Source organism: Microtus oregoni, unplaced genomic scaffold (assembly GCF_018167655.1).
Source record: "Microtus oregoni isolate MIOR12 unplaced genomic scaffold, Mior012 000007F_ref0000211, whole genome shotgun sequence".
Lineage (NCBI taxonomy): Eukaryota > Metazoa > Chordata > Mammalia > Rodentia > Cricetidae > Microtus > Microtus oregoni.
In genome coordinates this window covers 39,950,084-39,970,725 of record NW_024543066.1, presented here as the reverse complement: position 1 = coordinate 39,970,725, position 20,642 = coordinate 39,950,084, and the positions used below count along the sequence as shown (strand labels likewise).

General features: G+C 45.0%; 1 protein-coding gene across 1 annotated transcript; it reads left to right on the top strand.

Annotated features, from left to right (window-relative positions):
* Positions 1 to 9,020: 9,020 nt before the first annotated feature.
* Positions 9,021 to 19,405, top strand: Ankrd66 (ankyrin repeat domain 66). Its single transcript, XM_041656366.1, has 3 exons — positions 9,021 to 9,322; positions 13,185 to 13,413; positions 18,337 to 19,405. Exons 1-3 carry the CDS (start codon positions 9,118 to 9,120, stop codon positions 18,521 to 18,523), a joined length of 621 nt encoding a protein of 206 aa, XP_041512300.1. The 5' UTR covers positions 9,021 to 9,117; the 3' UTR covers positions 18,524 to 19,405.
* Positions 19,406 to 20,642: the final 1,237 nt, after the last annotated feature.

Sequence of the window (20,642 nt, the reverse complement as noted above, 5' to 3'; positions counted from 1 at the left end):
TCTGGAATGCTGTTGTTGTTCTAGCTGCTTGGTCAGTCCAGTTATTTTCCTTGGAAATAATGGAACTGTCTGAAGAGACCGACAGTGAAGAATTCCTATAGCTTTGGGGAGATGAGAGGCTTTTAACAAGTCCATAATATAATTTGAGTTAGTTATGGATCCTCCTTTTATTGTAAGAAGACCACGCTCCTTCCAGATAGTTTCATGGGACAGGAGGATATGAAAGGCATATTTGGAGTCTGTGTAAACATTTAAAGATTGTCCCTTTGCTAACTGAAAGACACAGGTAAGGGCTATTAATTCAGCCTACTGATTAGTGGTATGGACAGGGAGTGCCTGTGCCTCCATCACCCCAGTATCTGACAGTATGGCATAGCCTGCTCTATGGGTCCCTTCACATAAAGAGGAGCTGCCATCTGTGTACCAGGTATAAGGGGCCTGGGACAGTTTGCCCTCCTGTATATGTGAGGGGTGGGGCAGTAGATCCTCTAAGGTTTCTATGCAGGAATGAGATTGGGAATAATTAATGTTAGGTTGAGGTAGGAGATTTGAGATATTAAGGGGTGGGCAGCATTGGAAAGTGACTGTGGCATCTTCTACTAGTGCCACCTACAGGGAAAAAACTTGGGAAGTGGGTAATGTTTGTAAGCCTTTGTAAGTTAAGAGATGGGACAGATTGTGGTGGAAGAAGACAGTGGCGGATGACCCAAAGGTTAGTTTCTTTGACTCACGAATAAGAAGCTCAGTGATCGCTAAAGCAGGATGCCTAGCCCTGAGTGGTGAGGTCCAGCTTCTTTGACAGGTATGCTTGAGGTGCAAAAGAAGGTCCCAACTGATGTCCTGGGACCCCAAGGGCATATTCCTCCTTCTTTGTTACATAGAGTGAGAAGGGATGAGCTAAATCTGGGAGATGGAGAGCTGGAGCCTAGATAAGGGCCTGCTGGAGTCTCTGGAGGGTTTAGTAATAAGATGGAGAACTGACTTGTTCAGAGATCTGAGAGCTGCCTCATATAAGGGGTGGGCGAGGAGAAAAAAGAGGGGATCCAGGAACTCAGGAAGCCAGCTATTCCTAGGAATGAAAAACACCTCTTCTTTTGTAGAAGCAACTGCAATGGACTAAATTAGCTTTTTTCTGTCTAGGGTAATAGCTTTTTGGGTTGGGGTAAAAGTTAATTCCAAGTAAATGACCTGAGTGGTAGACAGCTGGGCCTTAGAAGGTGAGATTCTATAGCCCCCTTTGGACAGGAAATTTAAAAGAGTAGAGGTATCAGTTTTGCTGATCTCTAAGGATGGACTGCAAAGTAAAATATCATCTACATACTGAGTTTAGACTTAGGAGCAGCTAAAGCCTGACCAAATAGGTGTGGGCTGTCCAGGAATCCCTGGGGAAGGATGGTCCAGGTGAGCTGTGTTCAGAGGTGAGTGTCAGGGTCAGTCAAGGTGAATGCAAAGATGTTTTGAGATTGACAGCTGAGAGGAATAGAGAAAAAACCATCCTTGAGATCTAGAACTGAGAAGTGGGAAATTCCTGGAGGGATAGTGGAAAGAAGTGTGTAAAGGTTAGGCACTACAGGATGAAGAAGGACCACTGCGGAGTTAATGAGCTGGAGGTCTTGAACCAGGTGATTAGGTTTTTTTTTTAACAGCAAGTAGAGGAATGTTAAAGGGAGAAGAGGTGAGGCAAAATAGCTTTTTTCTTAGAAAGTCAGAGATAATAGGCTTAAGTCCCATCAGGCTCTGAAGAGAGAGGGGGTACTGAGCTTGGGTAATGTACTTTGTAGGGTCTTGTAATTGGATAATGATGGTGAAATGGCATTTAGTAACAGAGGGGTTTTGGGTGTCCTAGACTTGGGGGTCCACCTGGGAGGCTGGTCGAGGAAAAGACACATTGGGCTGGGAGGTTGGGAGGCTAGAAGAAGGAGGAGGTAGAAGAAGGTGAATGGAAGGAGCAAATGAAGTGGAGGCTCCTACTTTTGCTTTAAAAAAAAAAATCTCTTCCCATAAGAGGTACCGAGCAGGTTGGCATGACTAAAAATGAATGAGTGAGATAAATACCCCTAAACACACAGTTAAGTTGTGGTATCTGCTGAGGTAGATAAGGCTGTTCCACTACCCCAACAATAGGGAAGCTAGAAAGAAAAGTAGGCCCTCAGAATTCCCTCGGTACCGAGTATGTGGCTTTAGTGTCCAAGAGAAAGGAGATGGGCCATTCTGATACTGTGAAGTTTATCTGTGGCTCTGTTACAGATGATGGGTGTGGTCGGGTCAAAGGTGCCCGGGAAGCCTCAGTTGTCTATGGCCAGACTTAAAATGTCAACTTGGGAATTTCCTGGGTTTGATGTCTCCATGCCACAATGTGCACGAGGACAATCGACTGCCCAATATCCTTCCCTATGGCATCTTGGACAAGGCCTGGCAGGACCAAGATGAGGATTAGGGCATGCTCAGGCCCAGTGACCGGTTCTACCATATTTGAAATGAAATACCACCCTGGAGGTTCTCGAGCCCTGGGGGGCAAGGGAGCAGCACGGACAGCACAGATTGGGCATTCTGTCACCTTGGCCAGTTGGAGGGCCATGGTTAGCACGTGAAAGTGATTGTGGGCTTTGTCATTCCTTGCATGGTACACCTTAAAAGCCAACTCTAAGACTTCTGCCTGTGGGTTCAAGGGGCCTTTTTCCAAACATTTAAGTTTAACCTTAATGTCAGGGGTAGCACTTAGAAAAAAAATGAGTCATGTGTAACTGTCTGCCTTCTGTGGTTTCTGGATCTAGTTAGTATATTGTAACAGAGCTTTAGTGAGGCATTGCAAAAATGCAGAAGGATTTGCCTTCGTATCTTGAATGACCTCTGAGAGCTTATTATAGTTTACTGGCTTGAGTGCAGCCTTATGGAGATCTGCCAGAAGACAAGTCAAAAACCAGTCCCTAACTAAAATTCTACCTGGAGTGTTATAGTCCCAATGAGGTTCCTGTTCGGGGACTGACTCAGCCCCTGGAGGCTGTGTTACATGTGTTTGGTGAATCTCATCTGCATGTAGTCTGGCCTGCTCCCAAACTCACCTGCGCTCTTCAGGAAGTAGGTTATTAGACAGGATCATATAGATACCATGAAAGGTGAGATTATAAGACTGGGACTTAGAGCTTAGATGGTAAAAAGAGTTGGATATAAGGAAACTCCTTCCATTTGCCTGTGTGCTGACAGTAGTTAGAAAGCTCCCGTAGAATATTGGGATCAAAGGTGCCATTAGGTGGTCACTTTAAATTGTTATCTAAATTGTAACAAGGCCATCTGGGTCACTGCACCTGGTGAGAGTGAGAAGGAAACAGAACATACAACAAACCCTTTTATAATTTAAAAAAAAAATGCTGCAAGATCCCCTGCAGCAGTAGGCAGCAGAAAAGCTGTAGGTCCCAAATGGTGGTAGCAGGCCATGTAGCAGCAGACAACGGGCCTTGGGAGCAGCCAGTCCCTGACAGAGATGGCTGCCATTCCCAGCAGTGGCTGGTCCTAGGCAGGGAGATACATGGCGGGCAGGCAAGAGACAGAGACATGGATAGACACGACATGCAGAGTGAGGTTGGATATTTATTCACTCCCCACCCCACCTCATGACCCAGCTCAGTCTGGGCTCTTCCAGATGACTCTGGCTGTTTTCTCCCTCATATATACAACAAACCTTCTCTTCAGTCTGTACCTAGGACCATCATGGCCTTCATTTTTTTTTTCATTCAACACTTCTCAGTCTGATAATCCTTTCCCACTTTCTCTGCCTTTGCATGTTTGCTTATGGTAGTTAAAAAGGTGTAAATGATTTTTCTTGTTTATTGTCTGTACCCCACTGACCCCCTTTCTGGACTGAAAACTCAATTAAGTCAAGGCGAGGGGTGCCTCATCTCTACCTGGCTGTTCCAGTCTTCTTTGTGTTGCTGTGCTACACGACTCAGACCAAAAGCGCTCCCTCGTCTCAGTCCACTGCTGAGGGGAGTCGGGGCAGGAACTCGAGGCAGGAACCTGAAGGTGGGACTGTTTGCCATTGACGCAGCATTACTTCCAACCAGGCTTCTCTCAGGTGACTCTAGGCTGTGCCAAGGTGGCAATTAAGGCTAACCAGAATGTTGGCCCAGCATAGCCCGCAACATATAGTGGAAGAAAAATAGTAAGACTAATGGAAAGAAAGAAAGAAAAAGGGAAGGAAAGTGGAAGGAAAGAAGGAAGGGAAAACTGTAGTGGAACTCTAGTAGAAGCATTGTGTTGAGGGTAAACACAGCTATTAGGATGAAATAGCTGTTTACATTGTGTCTAGGGTTAACAGCAGAATGAATCATTGTTTTCTAGAAGTATTTAGCCCAGGAAGAAATCATCCTAGAAAACAGTGATTGTTCTCTGTTGTTTACAGAGCTGTTTTTTCTGAGGCAGCTCTACAGTCTTTGCATGACGTTGGTCCCAAGATGGTCCTGGCACACCTGGAGCGTCCTGCACTATTGGGCACTGCAAACAGTGCACAGTAAGGACTAAAGTGTCAGGGGTGTGATGTTTTCCTTCGCAGAACATATAGATTAGATCAGGGGCTTTGATATGAGGAACTTGTTTTATCCAAAAAACAACTTATATTTAACAATCGATCAAATGTCTTTGCACAGCTATTTGGGGTTCCGTTCCACAGAGCCTGAATTCCATCTTGGAGTGTCCCTCTTTCTTTGATCATCCCCTGCAATACAGAACACCAACAGAAAAAAATGAGAGAAAAAAAAGAGAAGGAAGAAGACAGAGAGGGAAAGACAGAGGGATGGAGGAGTCTGAGATCAGCGGTGCCAGAGACATGGTAGATGTTTGGTTATAGCAGAGGGGAGGAGCAGAAAGGAGGCCAGGAGAAAGCATCCAGAAATGTCCTATTTAAACATCTATCTTGCATCAAATGTTTTATAAATTACTTTGGCTATTTGTATTTAATAGCCAGAAGGGAAAAGGTTAAGAGTGTTTCATTTTGACTGCAGTGGTGGCACAGGCCTTTAATCCCAGAATTATTCAGGAGGTGGAAGCAGGCGCATCTCTGTGAGTTCAGGGCCAGCCTGGTCTACAAAGTGAGTTCCAGGACAGTGAGGGGGGTAACACACAGAGAAAATTTGTCTCAAAAAACAAATAAACAAACAAACAAACAAAATACTTCCTTTGTGCAGTGAGGAAAAAAAGCCCCAAACCCCAGCAACATTAAGGAATTTTCTCAGGATCTCAGGAACTCTCAGGTTCTGAAAGTGAGGGGCCCCTGCTGTTCCTAGTAATCCGAGGTGGGAAGACATTCCTCAAGTCCCATGTGGCTACTAAGCAGCTGGGCTGCTTTACAGTCTCTTGTGGGTTGTGAGCAGACAGCTGCTTTTCAATTTCAATTTGATCATCAAATGCTCTTAAAAGCGTACTGAGGACCCATGCCAGTTAAAACTAAAGGAGAAGATGAAATTCTTGAACAGTTTGAATGAGAAGCAGAGAGGCTGGCCAGCCCACAAGACTCCAAGGACCCTGAAGCTGAGGCTCATTCTTAGCTTGCCTGGGGAGGAGGCGGGGTCAGTTTCCATGGTGCTAATAAACTAACACTCCAGCCAGCTAAGGTGGCCTGCAATACAGGGCTCCCAGGAGAGACAGTAAGTATTTTTAATCTTAGTTCTTTTTTTATTGGTTAATCCTACTTAAGTATGTACTACTGATTATTTTCTAAGTCAAGGTATGTCTCCCTGAAGGATTGGGGTTCAGATATACTTGATCAAATTCATAAACATTCATGCAAAGCGAAGTTTGCTAAATTTCAGTAGTTAGGTTAGTGAATTCAGACCAATTTGCATACCAAAAGACTGGGTGTGTTTAAAGCATCCAATTCGGTGGGTGTTAGGATTTCAGAGCCAGGAAACCATGGCTGCCGCAGTCTGATTTTCCCAGGTTTCTGGTCCCCAAATGAATTCATGGATTCTGATGCAAATTACATGAAGGTTTTTAATATACAAACTCGAGTTTGGACCACACCTCCAGCACACCAACATAGTGAGTGAGGGAAGAGCAGCCCGAGTCCAGGGAAGGGGAGAACTTTTAAAGGGGAAACCCCGTAATCAGGGGATGACAGGAGGGCATAGGATAAGGGAGTGTCTGAAACCATTGGTCAAGTTTTGGGTACAAAAACCTGAACAAAGGGCCATTAATAACATCTTTATGAACAGGATGCCTCATGAACAGGATGATCTGGACCTCATTAAATTTTATGGCCCTGCTCCCTGACTTTCTAATTGGCTATTTTCAGGGTTTCTGTTCAAATCCCCGCTATCGCTGCACGTTTCTGGGGCTGAGACCAGCCCCCACTCATTATATGACTTAAGATGAAGCCCCTTCTTTAAATCCAAGTTTGTAAAGTCGGGTCCTCACACAAGGAGTCTGCCACCCTACCTCCACAGGAAATCCTGTGCTTTGCTGGCTCTCACTGCTCACACCCACCTACCCCAAACTGGTCCTAGGCTGTTATTGATTTACAGTTGACTCTAGAGATTTGCCTGCGCCCATGGAAGCATGTGTGTGACTTTGTTCATATAGCATGCTTCATGACTCGTCCATAGAACATCTTATCACTCTTCATTTGTTCTGTGTATGTGTGAACGTGTGTGTGGTAGACAGAGGTCAACCTTGTGTCTTGTTTCTCAGGAGCCATGCACCGTGTTTCTTGAGACAGGGTGTCATTGGCCTGTAGCTCACTGAGTAGGTCAGCTTGGTAGGCCAGGGAGCCACAGAGATCTGCCTGTCTCCTCCTCTCCAGGTAGAATTAGATGTGTGCTCCCACAGGGATGGAGGGTGGACACAGAAGGACTGGGAAATGAGTGGGGTTGCAATGCATGATGTGAAATCCCCAAAGAATCAATTAAAAAATTATGTTAAAAACAAAGAATAGGCCGGGCAGTGGTGGTGCATGGCTTTAATCCCAGCACTTGGGAGACAGAGGCAGGTGTATCTCTGTGAGTTCAAGGCCAGCCTTGTCTACAGTGAGTTTTTAGGATAGCCAGGGCTTCACAGAGAAACCCTGTCATACACACACACACACACACACACACACACACACACACACACACAATGTTAATTTATTGTTGATCAAATCCTCTAGGGTAAGGGTTTCCTGTTAAAGTAAATGTTTATTTTTTAATTTTAGTTAATTTTGTATATATGTATGTCTGTGTATTTGTGCACATGTGTGTGAAGCAAAGGTCAGCGCTGGGTGTCTTCCTCAACTGCTCTCCACATGATCCTTTTGATCCAGGGTCTTCACTGAACTTCTGGTCATCTGTTCTTATTTACAGGCAGGAGGCAGAGAAGGGCTGAGGAGCAGGATGTGCATCCACCTTTGATGTAAACTCACTGCCCCAGTTGAGCAAACCAGACATCTGAAAATCTGCTAGCTAGGGACTCACAGACAGAGAGCCTCAGCAGGGAGCCCGGAGCTATCTTGTGAAAGGTGCTTCCTGTAAGTGTGGTGAATAGCAGTTTGCCGAGAGCATCTTTTTTTGTGTGTCCAGCCATCACCAGTTTTCTTTATCATCACCTTTAAACCACAGGGTGACAGAAGAGTGGACAAGGCTGGTGACATTTTAATACTAAAATAAAAACAGTTTTCACTTCATAAGTCCGCTAAACTAAAAATCAGTGGCCCCTAAGGGTTTGTAGATTACAGTGTGAGCACTGGTGTTTCATGGCAAAGGATTTTGTGTGTGTGGATGTCTGTGTGAGTGTGTGGGAGGAGAGCTGTGTGTGCATTTGTGAGTGTGTGTGTGTGTGTGTGTGTGTGTGCACGTGAGCGTGTGGGAGGAGAGGTGTGAGTGGTGTGGGCTTGTGTGTGTAGAGTTCAGAGGACAACTTTGGGTCCTGGTTCTCACATCCTCCCGTCTTCTGTTTGAGATAGGGTCTCTCATTGACTGGAACATCACCACATAGTTCAGACCACCTAGGAAGAGCGCCTCGGAAGACCCACCTGTTTCTCTTTCCCATGCTGGGATTACAACCATGAGCCACCACACCCAGCTTTTTATGTGGGTGCTGGGGACCTGAATTTAGGTTCTCACTCTTGAGAGCCTCTCCCCAGACACCTCATGGCATACCCCTCATACCTGTTTTTAGCTGTTTTATTTGTGTGTTGGCAAGCTGTATTCCTTGTGTGGTGCGGCAATAGCTTTTACTTTCCACGGAGCACTTATGACTTATGCTGGGTCCAGTCATCCAGTCCAAACTGTTTATGCAGATTGTTGCTGTCCCCATAGCATCTCTGGATGCTTCCACACTAGAAAGACAAGATGCAGACCTCCACAACTGTTGTAGCATATTATTTTAACGTGTGTTACTTCCGTTTACGCTGCATTTGTTTAACTCTGTGAAGCTGTGATTCTTTGTCTGTCTAAAACACCTGATGCTCTAATAAAGAACCGAATGACCAATAGCAAGGCAGAAGCAGAAGGTGAGGGGGGCTGGCAGGCAAAGAGCTGAGGAAGAAGAGGAGCCATGAGAACAAGGGGAGCACCCAGCTACAGAGCAAGTCACGGAGAAAGAATTAAAGAAGGGCATACAGGAATAGAGAAAGATAAAAGCCCAGAGGCAAAAGGTAGATGGGTTAATTTGAGAAAAGCTGGCAAGAAACAAGCCAAGCTAAGGCTGGCTTGACTAAGAATAAGCCTCTGGGTGTAACTTATTTGGGAGCTCGGAGGTGGGCCCCTCAAAAAGCCAAAAGAGTAAAATATCACACAACACACAACCAACTCAAGGTAGCATAAAACTGAGAGAGCTCTGAAGTAGGGGTAGGAAGTCACCCTGGAAGATGGGTGGAGCGCACACTGTAAAGTGCCAGAGATAATTCTGGGTACAGTGGAGGCCATCGGTAGTTTTGGGGTTACAGAATGGTGGATCTTATCCACAGTTGTTGCTGTCCACTGTTACTAAGAGTTAGGTACCCACACAGCAGAACACACAACACACACACACACACACACACACACACACACACACACACAAGTTTATATATGCAAATCCACAAAACAGGAAAGCAGAAACCTGTTTCTGAGGCAGAAATCCAGGGAGCCCTTGCTAGGGGTGAAGGGCTGTATGGGAGCCCCTAAATGGCCTGTATCTCAGGCAGATTCTGACATGGAATTGTCGAAAATGTCAGACATGACAAAGCTCCATCAGGCCGTGGCAGCAGGCGACTACATTTCAGTGAAGAAGATTTTGAAGAAAGGTCTCTGTGACCCAAACTACAAGGATGCGGACTGGAGCGACAGGACGCCACTCCACTGGGCGGCGATCAGAGGTGAGTAGACAGTGCCTCTGCAGATCCTTTCCTCCCACTTCACCTTCACGGGGCCCTCAGTCTGTGTCAGAGAGTAAGGCGTACATTTCTTTAGTGCTAGATGGAGCAGTCCGACCCTGGCACTAACCCTTAGTAGTGATAGCACCGGGATCCTGTTATTTAGTGTTGGGGGGAACTCATTTTTCTATATTATGGGGGCAATAAGGCTGTACTGGAGCTCTTTGATGTGGAGTTAGTTAATGTGTACCATGATGAGACTGCAAATATGCTCTCAATTAGTCCTCTGTGGTCATGACTTCATGAATGGAGCATCATGAAGATCAATCCATCCCCACTCCCTCCCAGCACATCCCAGTTATACGACAGGAAGTTAGTGACAAAGCTCGGTCTTTGGAAATTGGGGCTGGACAGATGGCTCAGCAGTTAGGAGTGCTCGCTGCTCTTGTAAGGACCAAGTTTGCTTCCTAGCACCCACACCCGCCTCGAACTCCAGCTGCAGGAGGACCAACAGCTTCTGCCTTTAGGGAGCCTACACATGTGCATGAGAACAAGGACATACAAGCACACACATAAATTCAAATAAACTAAATTCTTTTAAGAAAAGTCTTTAGTGTCGGGCAGTGGTGGTGCACAGCTTTAATCCCAGCACTTGGGAGGCAGAGACAAAGAGTTCAAAGCCAGTCTGGTCTACAGAGTGAGTTCCAGGACAGACTCCAAAGCTACACAGAGAAACCCTGTCTCGACCCTTCCCCCGCCCAAAGGAGAGTCTTTAGAAATAAACATCACAAAATGATGTTAAGCAAAGCAGTACTATAGGCAACTTTGGTTCCAATTATTTGCCTTTCTTGTGGGGAGGGGGATTAGGCAGCAAGTAAGACCAACTGCAAACAACTTTGCAAAAAATCTATGTAGGGAGCATTGGTAACGATACCAGTTGACCACTGAGGGAACACTTGTGTGCTGGGCATTGTTCTGGGTGTTTCACGTCTGGGAATTTGTTTGTCCTCCTCAAGGATTCAGTGAGATTAATGGTATAGTCCTGATCTGCAAAGGAAGGCACTGAGCATTGGTTTTCTTATCCAAGGTTTTACTTGTTAGTGAATCTGTTTGATTAGAAAACCTGTGTTCTTGAACTGTGTCGGCTGTATTCTAAAGTTGCTCAAATTACTAATTGTAATGAATTTTGCTAGTATGTGTTTGTACATGATGTGTCTAGGTAGGGGTGTGTGTGGATGTGTGTGTGTGTGTGAGATGGTGTGGAGGTCATATGGAGGTCAGAGGACAATTTTCAGGAGTTGCATTTCTTCAACATTATATAACCTCTGACTCAGGTCATCAGATTTGAATGATGAGCTATCTCATTGACCCAAGTCTTAAAGTATTTTTTATTTAAAAAATTAAATTAATTTCTTTTTAATGCTTAATAATATTTATTATTTAACTATATCTTGATCATATTATTCCTCTTCCCCAAGTCCTTCCATATCTTTCCTTCTTTAATCCCAGCTCTTGGGTGGCAGAGGCAAACTAATCTCTGAGTTAAAGGTCTGTAGAGAGAGTTCTAGGACAGCCAGGGCTACACAGAGAAACCCTGTCTCAAAAAACCAAACAAACAAAACCAATACAACAATAATTCCCAAAACCAAGAAAGCAAATACAACCACACCCAAAAAGAAAAATTAAGAACAACAAACTGTAAACAAATAAAAGTATACATGTACGTGCATGCATGCACACGTGTGCACATGCACAGACATACACCTGTGGACTCCATTATATGTTGGTCAACTACTGAATACAAAGCCTGTCCTGGAGTGGTTGATATACCCAGTATCATTCTTTTGGAGAAAACAGACTTTTCTCTCCCCTATAGTATACTTTATTAATTTGTGACACTTATTAACTTTTTTTCTAGATCCCTGGGCTATCTACTCTCAGGTTCTTGGGCACCCAGGCAGTGTCTGGTATGGGCTCATTCTCATGGTGTGGGCTTTAAATCAAATCAGATATTGGTTGGTTACTCCCACAAGCTTTGTGCCACCGTTGCCTTAGCTTATCTTTCAGACAGGACACCATTGTAGGTCACGGGTTTGTGGCTGCCTTGGTGTTCATGTCTCTCTTTTGAGAGCATGAAGAACACCTTCCTGTACCAAAGAACATAGGGATGAAGGCTCTGTGTAGGCACTGGCTCCATGTCTCCATCTTCAATGAGTTGTGTAGGTGCTGTCTTTACCAATGGGGCCTTGCTGTCAGTTTGTGGAGAACAACCTATAATCTTGGTAGTAGCCTGGATTGTTTGGGGATTCCCGTGGACCCCCTTTGACCAACAACTCAATTAGATTAACCCAATACTGGTACTAAAAGCTTTGTCTGGTGATGAGATGGCCAATTAGAACTTTAACCCCCCTTCATTATTTAGCAATTTCATTGAGATCATCTTCATAGATGTATTTATTTTAGGATATTTCTACCGTATTTAGGTTTTCATATGCGGTAGTTTAAATGAAAATGGCCCCATGGGCTCATAGGGAGTGGCACTATTAGGAGTTGTGGTGTTGGAATAGGTATTTGTTGGAGGAAGTGGGTTACTGATGGGGGGCTTTAAAGTCTCAGGAGCTTAAGCCAGGCCTGGTGACTCAATCCTTTCCTGCTGCCTGTGGGTCTCTCAGCTCCCTCACCAGCGACATGTCGGCCAGCATGCCACCACAATTCCCACCATGATTATAAAGGACTAAACCTCTGAACTGTAAGCTAGACCCAACTAAATGGTTGTTGGTTTTTTTTTTTTTTTTTTTTTAAAGAGTGGATCATGCTGTGGTCACATCATTGGTGTGGTCATGGTGGCTCTTCGCAGCAATAACACCCAAACCAAGACACCATTCTACCTCTTAAGTGCCCCTTAATTTTAGCTCTCTCTCACTGTTTTCCTCCCATAACCCTTTCTCCTTTCCCCTCCCCACTTGATCCTCCCATTCTAGCCCCCCCCATATCCATCCATCTATAACTGTCTAGTTTATTTCCCGTTCCTAATGAGAGCTATCTGTTCCCTTTTGTCCCTTCCTTACTCTATAGCTAACCCCTGTGGTTCTATAGATTGTAGCTTGGTTATCACTAACTTCATAACTGATAACCACGTATAACTGAATATATGCCACATTCATCTTTGTGAGTCTGGGATCTTGCACTCGGGATGATTTTCTTCTAGTTCCATCCATTAGCCTGAACATTCCACGATGTCATCTTTTAACAGCTGGGTAACATTCCATTGTGTAAATGTCTCATATTTCTTTTATCCATTCTTCTGTTGAGGGACATCTAGGTTGTTTCCGATGTTTGGCCATTTATGAATGGAGCAGAACATTCAAGACCCATTTGGGGTATAGACTAAGTTCAAGGCCAGTCTTGGCAACTTCCCTTACTCTCTCTCAAAATAAAAAGTAAGGAGAGTTCTAAGGACTATAACTCAGGATAGAGACCTTGTATATGGCATGTGGGAACCTATTCATTCCCAGAAAAATGTACAAAATAAATAATTAAAACAAACAAAGAATCTATTGTAGCTGTAGAAGCAGTGAGATTTGCTAGTGCATAGATAGGAAGGACTCAAGTAAGACCTGAACAAGGAAGGACTGTTCTAGAAAGAATACAGGAAGTTCTTAGAGGGCTCAGGTCTCCGTGGAAGGAGGATGGGAAACTGTCTCCCAGGAAGAAGGATAAAAAGGAAGGGGTATGTTGATAACAAGGCAGAGGTACCTCAAAGGCCCACCTCCTCCTGCATCTGTACTGTAGGCTGCTCCTGGTCTCAGGCCACGGAGGACATTTGTATCTTAACTCCACATCCTTTCTCCATGGTGTGTCTAAGGCCAAATGGAGGTGCTACATCTCCTGATACAATATGGAGCCAGACCCTGCTTGGTAACCGACGTGGGCTGGACCGCAGCTCACTTTGCGGCTGAGTCCGGCCATCTGAACGTCCTCAAGACTCTGCACGCACTGCCTGCTGCCATTGATGCTGCCGACTTCTTCGGAGATACACCCAAGAGGATCGCGCAGATCTACGGGCAGAAAGCCTGTGTGGACTTCCTGGAGAAGTGAGTACTGAAAACGAAACAAAGAGATATAACCCAGTGGTTCTCAACCTTCCTAATGCTTTGATTCTTTAATACAGTTCCTCATGTGGTGGTGACCCCCAACCCTAAAATTCTTCATTACTACTTCATAACTGTAACTTTGCAACTATTATAAACTGTTATATAAATATCTGATATGCAGGATACGTGACCCCAAAAGCGTCATGATCTACAGCTTGAGAAACACTGGACCAATTGACCGGAATCATAATTTTTTAGAAGATTATATACTTTTATGTGTATGAGTATTTTGCCTGGGTGTATGTATGTGCACTGTGTGAAGGCAAAAGTGGGTACCCGATCCCCTGGAACTGGAGCTACCAACTGCTGTAAGCAGCCATATGGGCTTCTAGAGGCACTGCTTTTAACAGGATGAATGATCTTTTTAGTCCCTATAATAAGTTTCAAAATTGGTTTTATGATTTTTTTTGTAAATTAATAAGCAACTTGAAAGTGAAAAGTACATTGACTTTTCTTGCTTTCAGTCATACAAGAATTATCTCTAATAAGGACTGGACATTAAGTCTGGGCCACGGGCTAAGCTTCATGGCCACTCTCAGGTTTCTGAAAGGTACTCCAGCTAGCTGTGTGCTTCTGTAGAGATAAACCAGCCGCCTGACCCTCAGTTTCTTCACAGTGCAGCAGGGGCTGCGGAGATGGTTCAGGCAGGGAGGTGCTTGCCACACAAACAAGAGGACCTGAGATCGGATCATCAGGACCCAGGTAAAACTAGTCAAGGTGGCCTCATTGGTAGCTCCAGTGTGAGCATTCAGAGACCAAAGGATCCCAGGACAGCCAATCTAAGCAGAACTGCAAGCTGTAAATGCAGTGAGACGCCCTGTATCAAAACCCAGGGAGACGATTCACTTCATTGGCCTCCTGCCTCTGTATGCACCTGCACACACAAGCACACAAACACACACAGATACCACACACACCATGAGGCAAATGAATTTAGACTTCTGTTTTTAACACCTGTCTCCATTCATGTATGACTCCCCCGGCATGACTAGACCTTGTCAAACATTTATTCACTTATTTATTAAGTTAAGCAGTTGAATATAATTGAGTGCTAATTCTATTCTCTGCAGTTATAGCCCTGAGAGGAATGGAAATGAGATGTAAGATTCTATAATTTGGGTCAACAAGGGATTCATACAAGGCGACGTTGAATAGCCTGCTCTGACCATGGTTGCATGGGAAGGAGATGAGATGGACAGAAGCCCTAGAAGTAATGCCAGTTTATGGTAGAGAACAGTGACACGGGGCTGTCTCCTGTGAGCTTCAAATGTGTTACTGTCAAAATGTTAAATTAGGACAGGGTGGCTGCTTAGGCCTACGGTGGCAGCTGCTCAAGAGGCTGAGACACGGAAATTGCCAATGTGGGGCCTGCCTGACCTAGCATCCCCAGCCGTGGATGGATCTCTTGATTAAACCGGATTTCAGCACCAGATCTATAAAGTGAGGACAGAACTACTCCAAGGTATGGTTGGAGAGAAGGTTTTTATTGTGGATCTGAGGGAGAGTATAGCCAGAGGCATTCCAATGCAAAGGAGTAGACTAAACATGGCCAGGAGAGTGGACTGGGCCATGAGAAAAAAGTGAGAGAGAAAGAGAGGGGAGAGAAACAGTAAAGAGGAGAGAGGTTCAAGAGGATCAAGAGCCAGCAGTGATCCAAGAGACAACACGGCTGGAATCGCAGGCTATATAGGAATGAGAAACTGGGTGAAAGGATGCCCTTGAGCTGGAGAAGTTTAGGGTAGGGGTGGGGTGAGAAGGGCTGAGAAACTCCAGAATGCCAGCATGGACTTTGTAACAAGTATTTATAATGTTGAGAGAGCCTGGAGACCATGCTATTTGGTATGCTAACCACAGTTAGCCATTTGTCCCAGTTTGGTTTTTGGTTTGTTTATTTTTTGTTTTGTTTTTCTTTGGGGTGGGGGTGGGGCTGGGGCTGGGGCTGCCATTTCTGCACTCTCTACTCCTGGGCTTTGACTCTCTACTCCTAGGCTTGATGTAAATATTCAGAAACAAGTAAATGAGCGTTGGCAGGGAACTAGAGACATCTGCTTCTATCTAAGGCCACCTCAGCTGTCTCTGAGACGGCAGGAAGGAGCCTGCTTTTTAACAGCTCCCCATCGTTGTACTTCCAGGCCTTACAAATCCCCACATCAGCTCACTCTGGCCTTCCCATCTTTCTGTGTCATGGTGTTCCTCCAGCTAGAGCAGTGGTTCTTACCCTTCCTAATGCTGTGGCCTTTAAATGCTGCTCCTCATGTTGTGGTGACCCAACCACAAGATTATTTTTGTTGCTACTTCATAACAGTAATTTTCCTACATTATGAATTGGAATGTAGATATCTTAAGTCTTAGGCAACTCCTATGAAAGTGTTGTTCAGCCCCTCAACGGGTCACAACCCACAGATTAAGGACCACTGATCTAAAATCTTCATATCTTCTATGTTATTCTTTACTTAGTCTTCACTTCCTCCTGTATTGTTCGTTGTTTCTACCCCTTTCCCCCTCCTTTTTGGTCTGTGAACACGTTTAAGTAGGCCTTATTAAACAATTTAACTTCTCCCCTAGGGCCCTGAACTACTCCAGAGTTCATCTATGGAACTGGTCCTCCTTCCTCATCTCTCGCTCCCCCTTTGGAGATCTTTCCCATCTTTGTATGGGTACATTTCTCATACAAGTAACCATAAAGGTCCTGTTGCTAATACAATGTTCCCTTCTCCATTCGTAATCTTTCATGTATTTCCCTTCCTCTTCTTCCCTCCCTCCCTCCCTCCCTCCCTCCCTTCCCTTCCCTTCTTTTTTCCTCCCTTAGTTCTCCTTCCTCCCTCCCTCCTTTCTTCCCTTCTTTTCTCCTTCCTTAGCTCCCCTTTCTCCCTCCCTCCCTTCCCTTCCCTTCCCTTCCCTTCCCTTCTTTTTTCCTCCCTTAGTTCTCCTTCCTCCCTCCCTCCTTTCTTCCCTTCTTTTCTCCTTCCTTAGCTCCCCTTTCTTCCTCCCTCCCTTCCATCTTCCCTCCCTTCCTTCCCCTCCCTCCCTCCCTTCGTTTCCCTCCCTCCCTTCCATCCTCCCTCCCTCCCTTCCTTTCCCTCCCTCCCTCCTTTCCTTCCCCTCCCTCCCTTCCATCCTCCCTCCCTCCCTTCTGTCCCTTCCATCTTGTCACAGCCTCACTCAGCTTGGTGTCCCTTTCCCAGGGGCTAGTATTAGAGCCAGGCACCATCACACCCAGGTTCTCGGTATTTATACTTATGTGCCTTTCAAATGCTAGAATTCCCCAGAGTCTTGTCCTTGACTTTCTATGGATTTTTTTTTTCTGAGCAATACCCCATCCTTAGTGACCAGATGCACACGACATTTGGTCCGGCATAATGAAAATGCAGCGGGCACTGCCGTGGACATCAGGCAGGCAATGCTGAGCAGACAAAAACATCAGCTGCATTATTTGTGAATCCCACCTTCTCATCATTTCCCACCAGAAACTTCCTCCCCTTCTGATGTTAGAGTTGGAGGGAAGAATTCAGGATGTAGGTATACTTAGTCTGGTCCTGCAAATACAGCGGTGCCCTGGCAGAGGAAGGAGAGAGAAAGCCTGCTCGTTTGGGTGCAGCTACCATGTTGGAAATGTGTATAGGTAGAATGTACTTGAGAAGAAGGGGAGGGAGTGTGGAGGGAGGAGTGCCCTGGCCGACTGGGTGATTACTGCCAGGACTTGCAGGCTAAAGTGGGCGGGCCATAGTTGGGCAAGAAGCCAATGCTGAACCCATCTTGGGATGGATGAGCTAGCAAAGTTGCTCACACAATAGAGGATGCGGCAGTGTGTATCCTGTCGTGGGATTAGAGGGTTAGTGGGATTAGACAAGACCACTGGGTTCCTTCACAGTTCACATTGTGAGAAGGTGTGCTCTGAGGTTATTTTTACTTAATTTACCTAGACATACAGTCTATGCAATTAACATTTTTCTTCTTGCACTTCCAATTTACTTGATTGATTGATTGATTGATTGATTGATTGAGATGGGGTTTAACTCTGAAGCCCAGACTGGCTTGGAACTCACTGTACAACAGAGGCTGGCCTTGAACCTGCAGCAATCCTGCCGCCTCATTCTCCTGGGTGCTGGAATTGCACATGTGCTGTTGGGAGCAATGAGAGCCCAGATCCTGAATTTCTTGTAAACAACTTGTTTTCCCCTGATCTGGGTGCCTACAGCTGCTCTGAGCACTAGACCTTCAGGAGTTCCTGATGGCAGGAGAGTGGTTTCTGGTGGGTTTGGCTGGGGCGTGGCTATCTCTATATAATCTGTCCCTGAACACAATAAAGGGGGCATTCTTGGGGAATTCAAGGATGATCCGTGTCTCTGTCTGTCTGTGTTTGTGTATTTTAACCTCCAGCCCCCTTGCCCGAAGCTCAAGAACTGGGTAATAGCGCACTGAACGCAGACACGGGGGTGCGGTGGGCGGCAACGTGCCAACCTACACTTTAAAATTTCAAACAACGAACATGTGTGTCTTGCTTTTATAGTCGGAAAAATAGAATTAAAAGGAACAACTTTCCCGTGTCATGAAGACTGTTCTGGAAATGTGGGCACTTTAACAGTGAGCAGCCCCTCCTCCCAGCTGTCTTTGAGTCGGAGATTTATCACACTCAGGCCGTACCAACCTTTTCCATCTTCGGGTAGTTCCTCTGGGGTCTGAGACCCAAGCTTTAGAAGGTTTAGAATGTAGAGTGTGCACTTGGACATATATGAATTTGGCCTCCTTGCGTCTCAATTAGACCATGAATGACCTGCTCTGTGTGTAGTGCTCAGGAAGAAGGATCAGTGCCAACGCTGGCCAGGCTCCTTCTCACACATTCACAGTCTGTTCTCTTTGTAGAGCAGAACCAGAATGCCGGGACCACCGCCAGAGAGGCCTGTTGCTCGATGAACAGGACCCAGATTGGGACCTCAAGAAAAAGGAGCTGGAGCTGTCTCTTCCCGCCCCGGATCCAAACACCAACAGAAAGAATAAGAAAATCCGAGGCTCCACCAAGCTCAGCCATTCCAAGGCCTGGAGGTTATGAGAAGGGAAGCCTGGGGACAGACTCAGGCAGACCTAGGACCCAGCACGGAGCCAGAGTTGTTGCTAGGCTTCCTCGTCTTCACGGGATTTGTCTTCACTGGATTTGACCCAGTCACCCTTACCCAGGCTTCTACAGAAAGTCACAGCAAACCATTCAGTTGGAAAGTCTTTCTGCAGTGTTCTATCAGAGCCAATGTCTCAGTGGCAACCCAGAAGTTTGACCCTGAGTGGACCTAGCAGCCTGCAGCCTACAGCCAACAGCTGCTTGCATTTTGTTTAAGTGGAGTTTCAGCATGCCCCGCCCCTTACCTACTGACATCCCACATAGTTACAGAATGTTCAAGATCAAAGAAAGAGCTCTTCCAATGTAATTGATTAGTCTGGGGCAGAAAAAAAAAAAGTGAAATTAAAAACAAAACAAAACTCTTTAAAACTTCCCAGTATGATGAATTCAATTCATGAGTAAAATTATTTTTGGTCACAAAGACTAAGTAAAAGCAAACGCTCTCACAATGTTTAGCATTTTTTTTCTTTTTTTCTTTGTGGGAGCCCACAGTGCCAGCATTGGCAAATTTCCCTATCATCCACCCACCTAGGAGCAATGGTATGTGCGTGCGATGGACCCACTTGGTGTGAGACAACTGGAAAGCCTGGCATGAAGGGACTCTGCCCCACCTAACTGAGCATGGGCAGAAAATGACGAAACATGGCTTTGTTGGTCTAGTTTTCCAGTTGTAGAATTCACAAAAGTTAGACCAGGTATTTCCACGAAATGTATAGCATCTATCGAAGTTTTGAAGACAGCACAAGAAAAAGTTAATTGCCTTGTTATCAGCTTTTAATATTGATTTGCTGAAATATGTCAGATGTTTTAATGCCGAGTAAAGATACTATTACAATTAATTTTACTATCTACTTTTTATTTTTACTTGTTTCTAAGTGTGAAATTATATGGTGTGTTGCGAGCCGTTGGGTTTCAACTCCAGGTTCTTTGTGAGTAGTGCTATAAGGACTCAGTGCCCTTTTCCCCAGAGAGTGATGAGTAACCAGGCCAAGCAAGAGAATTGTCTTTATACTGATTCTTTACTAGCAACTTCAATATCCAATGCATCCATGGGGTTTACAATCTTAACACACAAACAATTCAGTATCACAATTATCAATCCTACTAATCCTAATAGATAAAAGCAATTTCTAACTTCCATTTGACTTATCAATTATCTATAAAACACTTTGTAACCTCAATAGAACTTATCAATGAACATTTCCTAATCTTATCAATTATCCATAAAATAATTCGTAACCTTAATACAACTTATCAATTAATAATTGCTAATCTTATCAATTATCCATAAAATATCTCTTAACGTTTCACCCACTAAACACATGCATAACATTTCACACACCAAACATACATATTAACACATCTAGGTTCTCCTCTTAACATTCACACACACATTAAATAGCATCATACAACCTGATATTCTTTTGTAGTCCTGAAAAGGACTTTTGGGTTTCTTCAGGCTGGATGCCCGATTGCACTCCCCTTAGTCTGCGTTGGGGAGATACGGCCTTAGGCTGCTCTTAGGCTGGTACCGGGTGCTGGATCAACTCTTGACCGCGTAGCCTGTGGTCTGGTGCTAGGAATACAGGGCCTTTGGACTCTGCTTTCGGGCGACAGAGTATCGGGAGACAAGGCTTTTGTAGGATCTGCTATGAGGTTTCAGCAGTGTACCAGGGCCATCTTGATGGTGAGATGACTGTCTTTCTTTTGCCTCCCTTTTATATATACGTTAGTAAACAACTTGTTTACTTGACTTCCAACAGCCAGATGTCCTAGGATATCGATATCCACTGGGCACTGAGGGGTGGGGTCCCTCTCATGTCCATGTTTCTGGTAAACATGTTTACTCCAAGTCTGTATCGACTGGGCACAGAAGGGTGAGGCCCCTCTTGTGTCTTACTGAAAAACATGTTTACCTCAAAATGACAAGGGTATTTTTCCTACATGTTTTTCTTAACATTTTCTCTTAGTAATTTTCCACACCACACACAGAAGAAATGCTTTTACATTACACCAAGTTGCTCTCGTTCTTATTCTATAAATTTCCTGCTCTATC

Coding starts and splice junctions, on each gene's coding strand:
- Ankrd66 (XM_041656366.1), top strand. CDS start 9,118: ATGGGAGCCCCTAAATGGCCTGTATCTCAGGCAGATTCTGACATGGAA. Junction 9,323..13,184: donor CCACTGGGCGGCGATCAGAG/GTGAGTAGACAG, acceptor GGTGTGTCTAAG/GCCAAATGGAGGTGCTACAT. Junction 13,414..18,336: donor TGTGTGGACTTCCTGGAGAA/GTGAGTACTGAA, acceptor TTCTCTTTGTAG/AGCAGAACCAGAATGCCGGG.